Source organism: Epinephelus moara, chromosome 2 (genome assembly GCF_006386435.1).
Source record: "Epinephelus moara isolate mb chromosome 2, YSFRI_EMoa_1.0, whole genome shotgun sequence".
NCBI lineage: Eukaryota > Metazoa > Chordata > Actinopteri > Perciformes > Serranidae > Epinephelus > Epinephelus moara.
In genome coordinates, this window is record NC_065507.1 from 3249647 (window position 1) to 3264415 (window position 14769).

At 40.8% G+C, this 14769-nt stretch overlaps 1 protein-coding gene across 1 annotated transcript; it reads right to left on the reverse strand.

The window, feature by feature from the left end:
- Positions 1 to 5430: 5430 nt before the first annotated feature.
- Positions 5431 to 12855, reverse strand: bco2b (beta-carotene oxygenase 2b). The gene is made up of 10 exons (XM_050069024.1): positions 12651 to 12855; positions 11853 to 11968; positions 11501 to 11603; positions 11235 to 11363; positions 8998 to 9158; positions 8724 to 8891; positions 8479 to 8613; positions 7147 to 7329; positions 6805 to 6915; positions 5431 to 5547 (listed from the first exon to the last, which is right to left on the reverse strand). Exons 1-10 carry the CDS (start codon positions 12838 to 12840, stop codon positions 5431 to 5433), a joined length of 1413 nt encoding a protein of 470 aa, XP_049924981.1. The 5' UTR covers positions 12841 to 12855.
- Positions 12856 to 14769: the final 1914 nt, after the last annotated feature.

Here is a 14769-nt window from a genome sequence, read left to right on the forward strand (position 1 = left end):
AGGGGGGATCAAAATAAAATAAATAAATAAAATAAGAATCAACCAGCCACCCTCCTCCCCTGACAAGTAAAGAACAGTCCCTTCATAAGTAAAGAACAGTCCCTAAAGTGCGGTGAGGTTTGTGGGCCGTTACTGCCAGAAAGAGAGAAATGTGAACGGCTCGTTTCTCCTCTGACACGTCACATACCTGTGTTCGGCTGGCTCGGCTGTTCAGGTGGAGCAAATTTTCTCAAGGTTTTAAGCACATGTATGTCACCACTTTGTAAAATCTAATCAAGCAGATGAAATACGACCGACCTTAACGCTTCAGAAAATTCTGAGAACAGCACGCTGAACTCTCTGACTGCACCTGTGACAGAACAAAACAACAGGGTCAAATGCTGCAAATTCACTCAGTGAATTATGAGTATTCTTCCATTATTCTTTTCATGTGACTAAAATATGATGTGGAGGCATTCACTGGTCTAAAACCAGGATGGAGCACAGGCAGTGAACAGATATCAGCTACAGTTCTGAATCACATGATTCACTTCACATAACGTGTTTACACAACAATCAAATTCAAGGCATTTGTCACATCTCCTGTTTCTCTTTCACACCTCTCACAAGAAACTTATTTGATGGGTCACTTCAATCACACACACTTGCTGTGAGCTCATGTTGCAGCAGTGTGACAGCACAGTGTGTCTGCTGATGCTTTCATTTGCTCTGACATAAAAACACAGCCTTATCGTATTGTATTAATTTGTGGGCTGAAATGTAATTTTCCGATCCAGCAGCATTTTGTGTGACTGCCAGTGCACTGTGACACTGCACATACCTACAGTCGTGGCCTCAAATGAATCAGCTGGCTCCAAAGTGGATGGTTTAGAGGGAGTCTTTCTCTTTTTCGATGGCGATTCATCTCCACCTGCAGGTGTAGGCTCCATCTGTTGCAATGGGAAGAAGACCAGTTGCAATAAATCATTAATCACACATTGAAAAATGGATCTATCTGTCCACTGTATTTGAAAAGGACATTATTTGACATAATATCATTATATACTTAATTAGAGGGACTCTGGCATACAGGGCCAGCCCTAGACTTTTGGGGGACCACCTCAAATTAATGCTAATTCACTTCATGAACGTTAGTACACGAAAAACCTTTTTTTTTAGGGGGGAGGGGGGTGATACTAATTATCAGTAGTAGTAGTAGTAGCTACTATCAGTAGTCTACGTGCTCCGTTCTATTAAAATGGCACGTTCGTTAAGGGGGTCGTTCGCCAGTGGGCTACAATGAGTACTGGGCCATCAAATCACAGCATCTGCAGTGAGAGGACACGGAATTCCGCGTCCTCTCACTGCAGATGTTGTGATTTGATGGTCCAGTACTCATTGTAGCCCCACTCTGATAAGACCCAATAATAATAATAATAAGTTACTGTGGACCTATATGCCATGCCTTTTAATAAAATTTCCAGAGGAGTTTGCTGAAAAACAGGTAACGTCAGCCTGAATTACTCACATGCGTCCCCGGTGAAAATCGCTGACATGCATGGGAAATACGGCTTCTACAGGCCGTAGACTCAGGGAACAGAATTCGGGATGGCGGACCGTCACAATGGCGATATTTCGGAGTGGTGGCCTGTAACTGTTGGTTAAATGGCCAGTTCGGTTGGTATTCAGATAACTGGGGCTTTACTGGTATAATGCAATAGCACCACCCAGCGGTGAAACCCGTGTACACGTTTACACAAAAAAAATTACCCACTCTAAACATTTAGAAATTTTTGTACACGAACTCACCCCTACTTCACATGGCACCAAACCAACGTATGTATCTTGTTTAGTTTAAGCACTCATATTGTACAAATAAGCTTATAGAGAATAAAGTAAGGCCCTTTAGCAGCAACACTATCTTTAAATAGACGACAGTATTTTTCTGTTACCTCCTCACCTGTGTGCTGGGCCTTGAACATCTGCAAAAAAAGTCTGTAAAAAGTGTTCTTGATTATTGATAGCCTACTGACCAATTGATTTAAGAAGTAATATTATGACACTGAAAATAAAAGCCTTAAGGTATGATTGTATTGTCCGCAGTGGGTTTCTTTACCTTAGAGCACATGTTTTACTTTTTTTTTTATGCCACTTTTCAAAGATTCTGGTCTGACATACTGGATATCACTGAAGATTAATGACATTCAAACATTTGAAACTATATTTTATATAGATCATTTGAATTGATCCGTCTCTGACATAATAAATATAATCTTTCTCATGGGTAAAAACCATAATCATTGTGGCAGGTGGAGGAATGGTGCGCCCTCCTTTAACTGGTTTAACTGTATCTTTATAGTAGGAACATCCTCTAAGAAATGTTATATGTTATGTTCAATAATTCCAATGTATGTATGTATTTTCTTCTCAGTATCTGTGAGTATGTTGTATCTTCTGAGCTCTCATTAACTCAACATGACCTCATGTATTTTTTTTTTAATTGATTTAAGAGACTTTTCCTCAGGAAAGTTTATCTCACCTCTTGGGGTGTCGTCTGTTTAGGGCCCTTGATGATGTTCATTACTCTCTTGTTAGGTGTTAGCAGACTGGATTCTCCTTCCATTGGTGTTGCTTCTCACGTTGTCGTGTGATGTAAAGATGCTGCAAACGTGATATCACAAAGGTTTGTTTGTGTCTCAGTAGCATCACAGGGTGCTAGTGCGTGCTAACATTGGTCTGTATAAAAACTGTCATCATGTTTTCTTGTATTTTTTTCCATAATCTTCACGGTCTGCTTAAGACAGATGTTAAAAGATGCAATTGTGACAAACTGACAAATGTTATGCTGTTTAAGTTGCAGAATATATGTTACATAATATTCATGTCTAAGATAGCAAGTAAAACCATAAAACCACCACGATATCTTGTATAAATATATATTTTCCAGGTGTTAAAACACCTTCATGTTAATAATACAGCTAACGTTAGCTAGCTAGCTATGCTACACATGGCTAACTGTATAACATTAATGTTATCAGACGATCTTTATTCCCTTTAGTTCATCAACTCAGCACTAACAGACTTATCTTACTAGCTAACATAAAGCTAACGTTAAATATTTAGCTAACCTAACAGTTACATGCTAATATTCACTAACGTTCATTTACATTAGGAGTTAACAGCATACAGCCATGATTTTCGAGGCTTTTATGTGTAACTAACTTATTGTTAATTAATTGATTGATTAATTAATTAATTGGCTAATTTATTAACATTTAACAATTAAAGTTTGCGCTACTTACGAGCTCTGAGTGGAAGAGTCGGGTCCGTCACACGGTCAGTTGAGAGCTGCGGTCTATACTGGACCAAACGGTCACTGTAACATTTACAATAACGGTAGAGGGCACGCGCGCATGTTGGAATGGCAAATGCTGCATTCATGGCTGCTCGTAAATTGCGGATGGCACTGTCATATCAACTATCAGGCGGGGATGCTCATGACTGACAAATGTGTTATGTCATTTTAAGAGACTCAGAATTCCCACAGTCATGAAGAGAAGGAAGAGTCACGGAATTTTACAGCGATATTTTGCAGGTCTGGAAAAGTCAGTTTGGAGATGGTGAGTTAATATCGTGACTCTGCTGTTTTAACATTACTGTTGCTTCTTTCTTAGTCCTGCTCTGAATTTCTTCTTTTTTAAATAATCCATTGTAAAATTTACAACATTAGTTCTCTGAGAATCTCTTTAACATTCAGCAAAAATCAGTGTTGTAACTGAAAAAGCCCTAATCGAATCGATATAAAATCGAATTGGAAAATCTTATTGAATCAGAACCTTGTGAATCGAATTTGAACGGATTCAGGAAATCAGTGGCGATACTCAGCCTTAAAACCTAATAACCACAAAGTAAGGCTCACCTGTACATGCTAACAGTGAATGCTAACATGCTAAATGTTCAAGTGAGCATGCTAACAATCATATATGAACATGTAGTTCTTCACATGGTTTCATCATGTTGATTGCTGCTGCTACAAAATGATTCACACAAGCTCAGTAAGTGATCTGAGAAATGATTTCCTTTTGTGAAAAGCTTTATTTATTCCATGCGTGAAGGAACGCATGGAATAAATATAACCAATATATATATTGGTTACTGTATATTAACGGACACTCTGGCAGTACTTCAACTATAAAATGAATGTATAAATGTTATATTCATAGAGAATAAATTTGAATCAACACAAGTAATTTTTTATGTTTTTCGGAGTAATTTATTTATTATTCTGTTTTTTGGTGTATTTTTTTCTGTTTTTCGGGGTATTTTTTTTCTGTTTTTTGTGTTAATTTTTTTCTGGTTTTCGTGTTAATTTTTTTTTCCTGAACGAGGAGACGAGATACTTCAAAATCTCGCGAGAAGCTCCCACCTGGCACTTGCAAGTGACCCCTGCATCCATGGTGACTCCTGCTCATGGATGTATTTTGCATCTGTGCTGCTGCTCCTAGACAATTTCAACTACGGGCTCAGTAAGGGTAAGGCACGTAATTAGTTACACACAGGGTATGATAATCTAGCTATGTTTTCGACTGCTTCCTTCTAGTGTGCCTATCGCTCAATGTAACAGGTTAGGTTAGTAACAGGTTGTAACAGCATTAGCTGACAACTGAAATCATGCCCATACACGTTTGTCAGCTAAAACACAAAAAAAATACCCTGAAAAACAGGAAAAAATTACTCAGAAAATCAGAAAATATTACTCAGAAAAACAGGGCTTTTTTTATTTGTCAAGTGAATGCAATACGCTTCCGTACATTGTTGATAGTGAACACAAAAAGGAATTTAGGGAGTGTCTTCTTCTCCAACACTCACACACTCCCCAGATAATCAAAAGGGAAATTTCAAGAAGAGAATTGTATTAAGTTTAATCAGTGACTTAAATGTACTATCTCCACAGACTGAGGCTAACATGCAAAGCATCACAGCAACGCCTGCCTGCAATATTTCATACTGGTTGTAGAAAGTATATCTGCAGTTAGCGAGCAAATTATTACAACAAGGAAATGAATGCACCATAAACTGGATGTTTAAGTCGTTTTTTAATTTATTCATAGTGTTTAAGCATTGTTTTACAGATGAACATTTTATTAAGTCATACAGCAGAAAATTCCATCATTTAAGACAATGGTTTAAAGTATAAAAAGAAAAAACGAACTTACAATACATCTTTTTAAAAGATATCTAATAAAGCACATCTTAAAGCCGTAAATCTGATTTTTTTTTAATTTTGTCCAAGATGTCCAAAATAACTGTACATTCACATCTGGGCAGTGACCTCTAAATCCATGTGTATGACAACAAACAACATTTAAAACAATATTTACATAGTTTATAACTTCCACCATGACTTCTATCTGTGCATGTGAGGTCAGAGGTGTGTTCATGTTCACAAGTCTATGTCGTGGCGTTGAATGTCCCGTGGAAGCCGTAGGGTATGTTGACCGGCACTGCAGCCCTGCCCAGCTCCTCAAACGTTTTGGCATCTAAAACTAGGAGGAACGTGCTCTGGTCCTGAAGAGAATGAAGACACAAACAATGAGAAACAGTTTGTTTAAAGCTTTCCAGAGACAGACATCAGACGGTTCAATTAAAATTTTACATAAGACTTGATAAACAGGGTTCCCAAGGTCATGGAAAACCTGGAAAAGTCATGGAATCAATAAAAGTAATTAAAAGTTTTGATGGAATTTTGTTGTGTGTAATAAAATAGCGAAAGTAATCTTCCATGAGTACCTTCAACATAATGTAACGGTAAATTATTTTCTGTAGCCGACGACAAAACGTGGCTTTAATACGCATCGATGTGTGACAACGTTCTGTTTACCATCGCATACATTTCGTCATTCTCCCCCATTATCCATCTCTTCCTTCATGTATGCAAGCTAGCTGAAATTATGTTTGAACAGACCTGACATGTTTGAAAAACCCCAGGCAAGTGGGCCAGAAAAACAAATTGTGGGTCCTTGAAAAGTCATGGAAAAGTTTTGATTCTTTATCCATGAAAATGTGCGGGAACCCTCTAACTGTACGTTCAAACCAACAGCGACCAGAGCTTCCAAAACGGCGGAAGCCATTCATTTTCATGGTCATCAGCCGTGCATCTTGGGCAACCAAAGTGACCGGGGCGGCTCCGGAGGGGAGTTAAAACTCGTTTTACTCTATGGTAATGAGCTCTGACGCGGTTTGGCGACAACCAATCAGAATGCTAACGTGCTTCCATGAAGCGGGTCCCAGAGAACAAGCCATGTAACTTTGGTTCCTACAGCACACTTGTTCCGACAATGGATAGGGAAGTTTATTACTTGTGTTCGCGCCCAATCAGTCCTTTATAATGTGTCGCTGTTCAGTTACAGAGATAAAAAGAATGAGGCTTGGGACCGTGTCGCAGAGGTAGTTGGTTGATCTGGTGAGTTTTAAAGTGTGTAATGTTCGTAATAGGAGAGAATGGTAGGCTAATGTTGCGACGTAGCATGTAAGTCTTCCTGGCTTGGTTTCTGTTTTCATTGACCAAACATAACTTTCTGTAGGCCAACTGTGAGCTTTTTGACTGGACAACAGCAAGCAGCAACTACGCTGCTTTCAAGCCAGTAGTCCGCTTTGCGACAAGCACGATCGAACGTACAGTAGCAAATTCATAAAGTGTATCTCTAAAGGTATTGTGACCTGTAGCCTACTATGAGTGTGTTTAAAACAAGACTTAAAGTTTAATATTACCATTACAAAATGAAAAACTGAAGCACAGTCCCTTTTCGAAAATCTTTAACTGACCTTATTGGGTGTGATGACCACAGACATGATGACACCATCATCCTCCTCTGTGGCGTTAGGGGAGGGTATGAAGACTGGTTCAGATGGATAAAGACCAGGTTGTTCCCACACCTGTGAGAAAATGTAGGAGTTACTCTGGAGTCGCACAGTTCAAGTTCTTACAATCATACTTTAACATTCTCTAGATACTAAGGACTGTTACTGATCATATAAATGTACTGCGATCACGTGCTACTACTTTTCACCTGAGAATGATTTTTGTTTGACTTGTAGCGAAGACTGGATGCTATTTTAGTAACTACAATGTTGGAAACATCTTTGAGAGACAGACACCAAACGTACCTTCATGTGTTTCTCCTGGAGGTCCATCTTGATCAGTGTGTCTCCTACGAGATGTCTGAAGCCACAGCCGTAGAAGTAGCGGTAGGGGTGGGTGTTGTATTTGGCATAGTTGATCTGAGGGAACTCCAAGCCTCCATATTGATGAAGATCCTCTCCGTGGAGGTCCTCGTGGGTACAGAAGACCTGGACAGAAAAACAGCAACATGGTTAATGACACACACTAATGACACATTTCCAAAATTAACTGTTGGAAAATTCAATTAAAGGTATCCATCCTCAACAAATAAGTCATTAAGATAAAATCAAAGGCTCAAGAAGAAAAGGTTTCTCGTCCGATGGTATTTTGAGGTGTCCCCCTGAAAAATTTGAGTTTCAGAGACTTTAGTTTGCTGCCCTCTGGTGGTTGTTACAGGAAGCACAAAGGTTGGTGAGGAGGAAGTGCTCTGCTGTTGGGCTGAAACTGGACAGTCTGGAGTCAGAGAGCACGATGACGCACAAAATCAAAGCCATCGTGTAGGGTCAGGTGGTATGGCTTAAAATAATATCATAGTATTTTTCGGTTGTATCCTGATATTTTGAAATCTTCTCTAAAGAACTATAAACTACTAAAATACAGAATTATAGAATAAACTACAGTTACAAAGTCAAATGAACTGTTTTAATATAGTTAAATAGAAATACTGTAATAACGCTAAAAATAACTGTTAGAATAAAGTTAAACAAATACTGTCAGAATAAAATCAGCTATTACAATAAAGTAAAAATACACCGTTACAATCAAGTTAAACAAAGTACTGGGAAGTTAAATTAAGTATTTTCATACTAAAGTTAATTAAAGAACTATTAGAACAAAGTTACTACGTCATTACTATGTGGCGTTTCAACCTGATGCCATCCGTCAGTGCATCATACCGCCGCGACAGGTGCCATTCGGCTGACTGGTGACATATCATAGTTATGTCTGGCTGCATTACAGACTGTTCCTGCCCACTGGCAAGTCTCATGCCAGTGGCCTAAAAAACAATGACACGTCCATTTATACTTTATTTTCCCTATGTAGTGGCTTTATACATCCAACATGGAACAAGCCACAATACATTGAGGTTATGTGGTATTGCCCACCCTTACCATCTTGGATATATTTCCCTACAACGAGCTGTTGGAGATGCACGGCTCATCCAGGCACTGGATCATCTCACCCGGCTGCAAACCTATTTCTGTCTTTGTACTGCTACTGCAACATCTGACTTTCAGGTTCAGACAAGCTTGACTCAAAAATGACTCTCACAGTCTCCTGAGCATTGATACCTGTAGATCACGTTGGCTGCCTACCTTGGTCTTGTCAATTCTCACAGCAGTGGCTGTGCTGCTGGGCCGGTTCAGGTTCTGGTTGTAGGGTGTGTCCACGTCCACGTTGAGAGGCAGAACGAAACGCCGTGGGAAGACTCTACACAAGGTGTTATACACCTGATGGGAAAATATCTTTTCAGTCTCGGCAAACCAAACTCTCGACTTAAGTTAGACAAATCCTGGAGTGTAGAACTTGTTGGATATTGACATTTACTAAACCTGCTGACCTCATCGAGATCTTCTCCAGACTTTCGCAGGTTTTGGATGTTGTAGTTGGCGATTGCCTGGCCGTCGTCTGAAGCACACATATCTAAGATCAGGAAGCCGTCCTCCTCGTATGCGTTGATCTGGTGGAAGGTCGACAGCGGCTTGGCGATATACTTGATGGAGCTTAACTGAAACGCAGGATTAAACAGAAGAATGAATTCATTTTATTGACAGTACAAGCACAGTGAACAGACTGCGTTTCAGAGAACTCGGTGTTTCCTGTCAGAGCCTCACCTCTCCTGTCTGCTTGTGAATCAGGTGGAAGATGGTGTTGAGTTTGGGGTCCCAGGAAAAGCTGTGACTGATGCTTTTCCCTGTCAGCTTACTGGTCACTATCTTCAGCAGGTCCATCTTGATGGGCTGCTCGATGAACACCACGTAGTTCTCAGACATCGCTGTCATGGATTGAGAAGATTGTATTAGTTTCTGTTCAGATTTCGGGTGAAGGTGGTGGAGAGGTCAGACGTACATTTTCACTAAAAGTGTCAGTATTGAAGTCTGGTTTAGAATAGAGAATAGAATGTAGTCCCCAATCAATAAATCTATGTTTGCCATTTTACGTCAAGGAATTCGAGACAACTGCATTTTCTTCAGAATTTCAAGGTAACCCGGCATGACTAATTAATGTAGCAACACATCTTCACTCTGACCTCGTCACATATTGTCATCTGGTCATGGACTTTCCACATCAACATATAACGTCCAAGGTACCCTGGGTGTGTTGGTTGTTGATGTTCTGGGACGCCGTGTCAGCTTCAGGTGGTTGAGTTTAGGCCTTACAGTCTTACAGGAAGTGAACACTTGCCTCCTGGGTGAAAGTCTGAGGTTGTTGGACCCATCCACCAGCCTTCCTACCCACCCTATTCGGACTTCCGCCGCATTAACCTTCATTGTTGTGCCGCCATGTTTCCCCCTGACATCACTAGGCACTGTTAAACAATAACAGGCGACCTGCCGCTTATCACGCCGACATGAAAGGACATATTTTTTTCGACGGTGTCTGACACTGGAAGTGAGACAGCGTTTGTTTAGGATGTTCTGGTATGGCGCGTCACTTTCATAAACTGTAAAAATAGATGCAGAGACCGTGACATCAAACATTAGTTTGTGAACTTCTGTTTTGAAAAATTTGAGTTTTTGGAGCCAGAAATAACCGTATGTGGGCGAGAGGAGCGAAGGGATGGATCTGACTGAGAGACAATATCTGCAAACAACCTGCCACACAAAGTGGCCCCACCCTCCATGATGCATAACCTTAAGTCATGTCATGGAGGAGGACATTACCTATTTTAGCCTGGTTCCAGACCATAGACCCCACCCACTCAACTGAGTAGGCTTGCATCTCTGGTCTGGCATACTGCAATGAATTTGCGATTTATCTCGTCCAAACGATGGACGGACCAATGAACGCCGGGGGTCTAGCGATTAGCCAATCAGCGCCACGCTGATGTCAAGCTGTACGCCGGTGGGTAACTGGTGAGGATAGCAACAATGGCGACCGCTACAGATCCTACAGACCACATTAACGATGCTATCGAGGTATTTCGCCACTACTCGCGTTAATGGAGGACCAAATTAAGGAAGCTGCTAAACTGGATTTAACGGCGATGCAGCTGGGCGTGCACGACGACGGAGACATTTTAAACGGGCAATGCTCGCTTGTTTTCGGCACCCCCGAGGCATGGATACTAATGACGTCAGATTCTGGGTGAGTCGTTGATCTCTACTGATTGGTTAGGGAAAAATCAAATTCCCTCCCCCTTGTAAATCGCCTTCAATGGAGGCGATGTCAGACTGAAGGTTCTGGGAGCTTCAGTCTGACACTCAGGCTATAACTATTTAACTATTAAAACTGTAAACATGTTTATTTCTGCTGTAAAGCTGTGCATCGGGGGTCTGTGGGGATTGACTCGCTCTTGAAGCCCCATCACTTGTGTCACTTACATGGATCGTGCCTTTTCAAATTAAAGTCAGTGGTTGTTGGACTCATCCACCACCCCCCACCTGCCCTACTCGGACTTCCTCTGCATTAACTGTCATTGTTTCAGGGGTAAACATGGTGCAACAACAAAGGCAACCGGCCACGTGTTATGCCAACGTGAAAGGGCAGGATTTTCATCAGTGTCTGACGTTGGAAGTCGACGACTTCGGAGTGAGACTGGGCTGTTACTTCTGAATCTTAGGACACATTAGACTGACACTTGTCACACAGAGAAGAAACAGAAGGGAACCATTTCGTTATCTTAGATTTAGAAATATGCAACTATGTGCTATTTTAAATGGCGTTAGGCAATGTTGCATCATCCACCAACATCTGACGGCTCATTCAAAGCAGTCTAGAACCGAGCCTGCTGCACAGCCAGCTGAGTTTTATGAGACGACTCCTGCAGTTAAATACTTCTTAAATGTCTCTATAGTCGAGGCTCATGGGTGACAGCTGTGAGTACTTTGATTTGACTGTGTGAACTCACCAAAGCTGTGGTAGTAGGATGGTTTACTCTTGTCCACTGAGGGAATAGTGCACAGCACTGTGGCTCCCTCCAGGGTCTCCCCAGCTGTTTTTTTGGTCGGCGGCACTCGGATGATGTTGTAGCTCGCTCCTGTCAGCACAGATACAAGTAGTTTGTTGCTAAAGGTAATCAGACACGTGGGGAGTGGTGTACTGCACTTATATATTGTACAGTGATACAGAATGTGGTGATGTGTGAATAAACTGATTGGATGTTTCCTAAATTACCTTTGCGGGTGTATGAATTCCCCATGTTGTAAGTTGTTCCATCGGGCTCGGTGTGAGGGTGTGCGGTCGCTCCGTTCACAGCGATGAATTTGCTCCAGTCCACCTGACAGGAACAAACACATCAACTGTTTCATTAACTCGTTGTTTTATGATCATTATCCTGCAGCTAATCACACAGTGAGGAGCGACAGTAGCCTGCGAGCCTGCTGTAAAGTCACAACGTTGTGTTAGTTTATGACTTGCCCTCGCCATCATGTGTAAAGCAGGTCAATAAAACTAACTGCTGTCCACAGACATGTCTCTGCACAATTATCAGCTACAACCACAGCACTCATAACTACATTCATGTTACCTTTTCAGTCGTCTCCAGTGTCTCAGGGTCCACCTTGTGCATGTTATTGGTTTCCGTGCTGACGTAGTAATCGCCTTTGTAGGTCACAAAGCTCACGTTGGCGTTATCTGTGGCGTCTGAAGGGGAAAAAGAAGATGGCAAAAGTCAGCATAGGACAACCACAGTAATAACTCTATTCACTCATATTCTGTCTCTCACCTACCTTTAGGTGTATGGAAGAGAATTTACACTGTGTAAGGAATTTAAACAACATCTAATGCCCCTTTTCCACCATAATTAGCGTGTTTAGAACACGGGTAAACCTGCTGAAACACCACATCCTCACTCCGACCTCGTCACATGTCCACGTTTGGTCATGAACTTTCCACGTCCACATATGGCGTCCAAGGTACCCTGGGTGTGTTGGTTGTTGACGTTCTGGGACGCCGTGTCAACTTCAGCCTGTTACATGCATTGTCTGTTTTCAAAATACACTTCTGTTTTCTTCTGTTGTCTCTTTCAAAATAAAAGCACTATGTCGGTGCAGCACTGCGAATTGACATTTTTTGCATCTCGCTAGTAAAGGGGCTAAAATTAACGCATTCCCCGGGGTGTTGTGTTTCCATCAATGCTGATCAGAGCCAGGGCTGATAATTACCCATGACTACTGCAGAGTCATTTGACCCGGGTCTAACCTTTCCCATTCCATTAAAAACCCAGATGTTAGTGAGGTTTTTTGTGCGGTGGAAAAGGGGCTTAATTTTCTGCCTGAGCACAGTCTTGTTCCTTTTAATAAGATGTGATAAAAAAAAAACTCACCTGGGAGTTCGAATCTTGACAGGAAGCGCTGGAAGAAGTTCTTACAGGGGTCCGGCATGGTGATGGTGCCAAACTCCGACACTGCGATGCGGTTATGCTCCTTGTTGGCTTTGTAACTGTCACTGGACAGGAAGCGGCTTTTGTACGTCACCTGTCCGTTGGATAGTTTGAACTGGTGCAGCAGAGCCATGCCATCGAACCAGTGGTTGAACCTGATGAGAGCAGAGAGGAGGAGAGGAGTCAGCTCTGTGACACAGCGGCAGATGTATCAACAATTTAAGATCTTAAACCCACTTTTGGTTTCCGATCTCAAACTTCCCAGGCCCATTTCTGAGGAAGCTTCCATTGATCCATTCTGGGATGTTTCCAGTGATGACGGTGCTGATGGGCTCGGGGGTCTCCTTCACTGACCTCACAATCTTCTCAATGGAGGGCAAACCGTGCACATCTGTGAAGTGTGTGATGTTCTTCCTGCACTTTGACATTTTGAAGGCTGAAAAAAAGATTAACAAACACTTCAGCAAGCAAAACTTTATCATACAGCACATTTCATTCCAGGTGGAAGTCGCAGGCACAAAACAAAGTGGCAACTCACCGTTAAAATGAATCAAACTAAGAATAAAATCTCATGTTAAACTAGTTAAGATGAAGAATAAACCAATAAAAGATCCAAAGACATGTGACTCAGAACTAATTAACGTTAAAATTATATAGAATACTAAGAGTAGACCATTTAAAGAGGATGACACATGAATTAAAATAAAACTAAAAACACAATGAAATAAAATAAATAGACCAATAACAAATGATACGAGTAAAACCAACAAAAAAAGATGATAAAAATACAAGTAAAAAAAAGTAAAAGCACACCTGAATTAAAACCGAAAAAGAAATAACAGTAAAATAAAATAAAAACAAAAACAAAAGAATAAAATCAAAAAGCAATATAAAATAAGTTAAAAAAAAAAATCAAATCAAGTTAGAAAATAAAATAGAGTAAAATAAAATAAGTTAAATTAGTCAAACCAGGCTACTGAAACTTATGGCTAAAAAGCAATGTCTTTGTGAAACTAAACTACCCATGTAAGTGAAAACTATATAAACAAGGTACATTGATATCAATTAAGAAAATAACTGATGCAAACTGACACTGTGCAGAGCTGGTTCAGTCAGATGTTTACCTGTGTTGGTCGTCATCGCTGCAGCTTTGTCTCTGGAGTATGTTACACACTGCTGTTTCTCTAAAGTTGGCACAGCTTTATACTGACAGTGACCCCCCCCCCCCCAATAGAAACAGTCCAATTAGTAGACAAGCACTCCATGATTTCATGCTTACATAAGCCTCTACAAAACAGTACATGGTGATCACAAGACGATAATCGCTCCATCTTACTGACAAGTGGCAAACCCCCGTCGCAGCAGTCACCAAGCACCGCAAATAGATCTTTGCTCCACATGGTGATTTATCATTTAATTTGTCATGGTGAATAGCTGTTTGGGAAATTCTGTAACCTTTATAATTAGGGTGCAAATCATATAGTTAAATAATGCACGGGTCACGGTGATAAAATGCACCAATTAATGCAGGATGTTTCATAACAAATACATAAATATAGCTGTTTTGGAATTAAAAAAAGTGCAAAATCAAGTGTGACCAAAACATCAAATCTGTTTTTATCTCTGGTTCTGCAAACGTCTATTTCTAGAACAATGAAAGGAATTTTCCTCCACTAACTGGGATTTTCCTTTCAGGTTTAAGTGGAGCACTGGCAAAATGAAAGCCTGATATCTTCTTGACACTGTACAAATCACAGATGTATGTCACTCATAAAGAGGAGTACTCAACATTTTATGGTTTGTGTGGGAACACTGGGAGGTGGATCAGGTTACTGACGGCGCAAAGCTGTTTATAGATTATGTACAGTGAGTCAGGGAGTCGTGGGGAGGTCAGTTGATATGCAGGTGGGTCACTGATATTTGTTCGTTATACACACCTTAAACACACATTACACACACATTAACCACACATTACACACACATTAAACACACATTACACACACATTAAACACACATTACACACACATTAAACACACATTAAACACACATTACACACACATTA

Coding starts and splice junctions, on each gene's coding strand:
- bco2b (XM_050069024.1), bottom strand. CDS start 12,840: ATGGCTCTGCTGCACCAGTTCAAACTATCCAACGGACAGGTGACGTAC. Junction 11,969..12,650: donor GTCAAGATTCGAACTCCCAG/GTGAGTTTTTTT, acceptor TTTCCCCTTCAG/ACGCCACAGATAACGCCAAC. Junction 6,916..7,146: donor TCCAGGAGAAACACATGAAG/GTACGTTTGGTG, acceptor ATTTTCTCACAG/GTGTGGGAACAACCTGGTCT.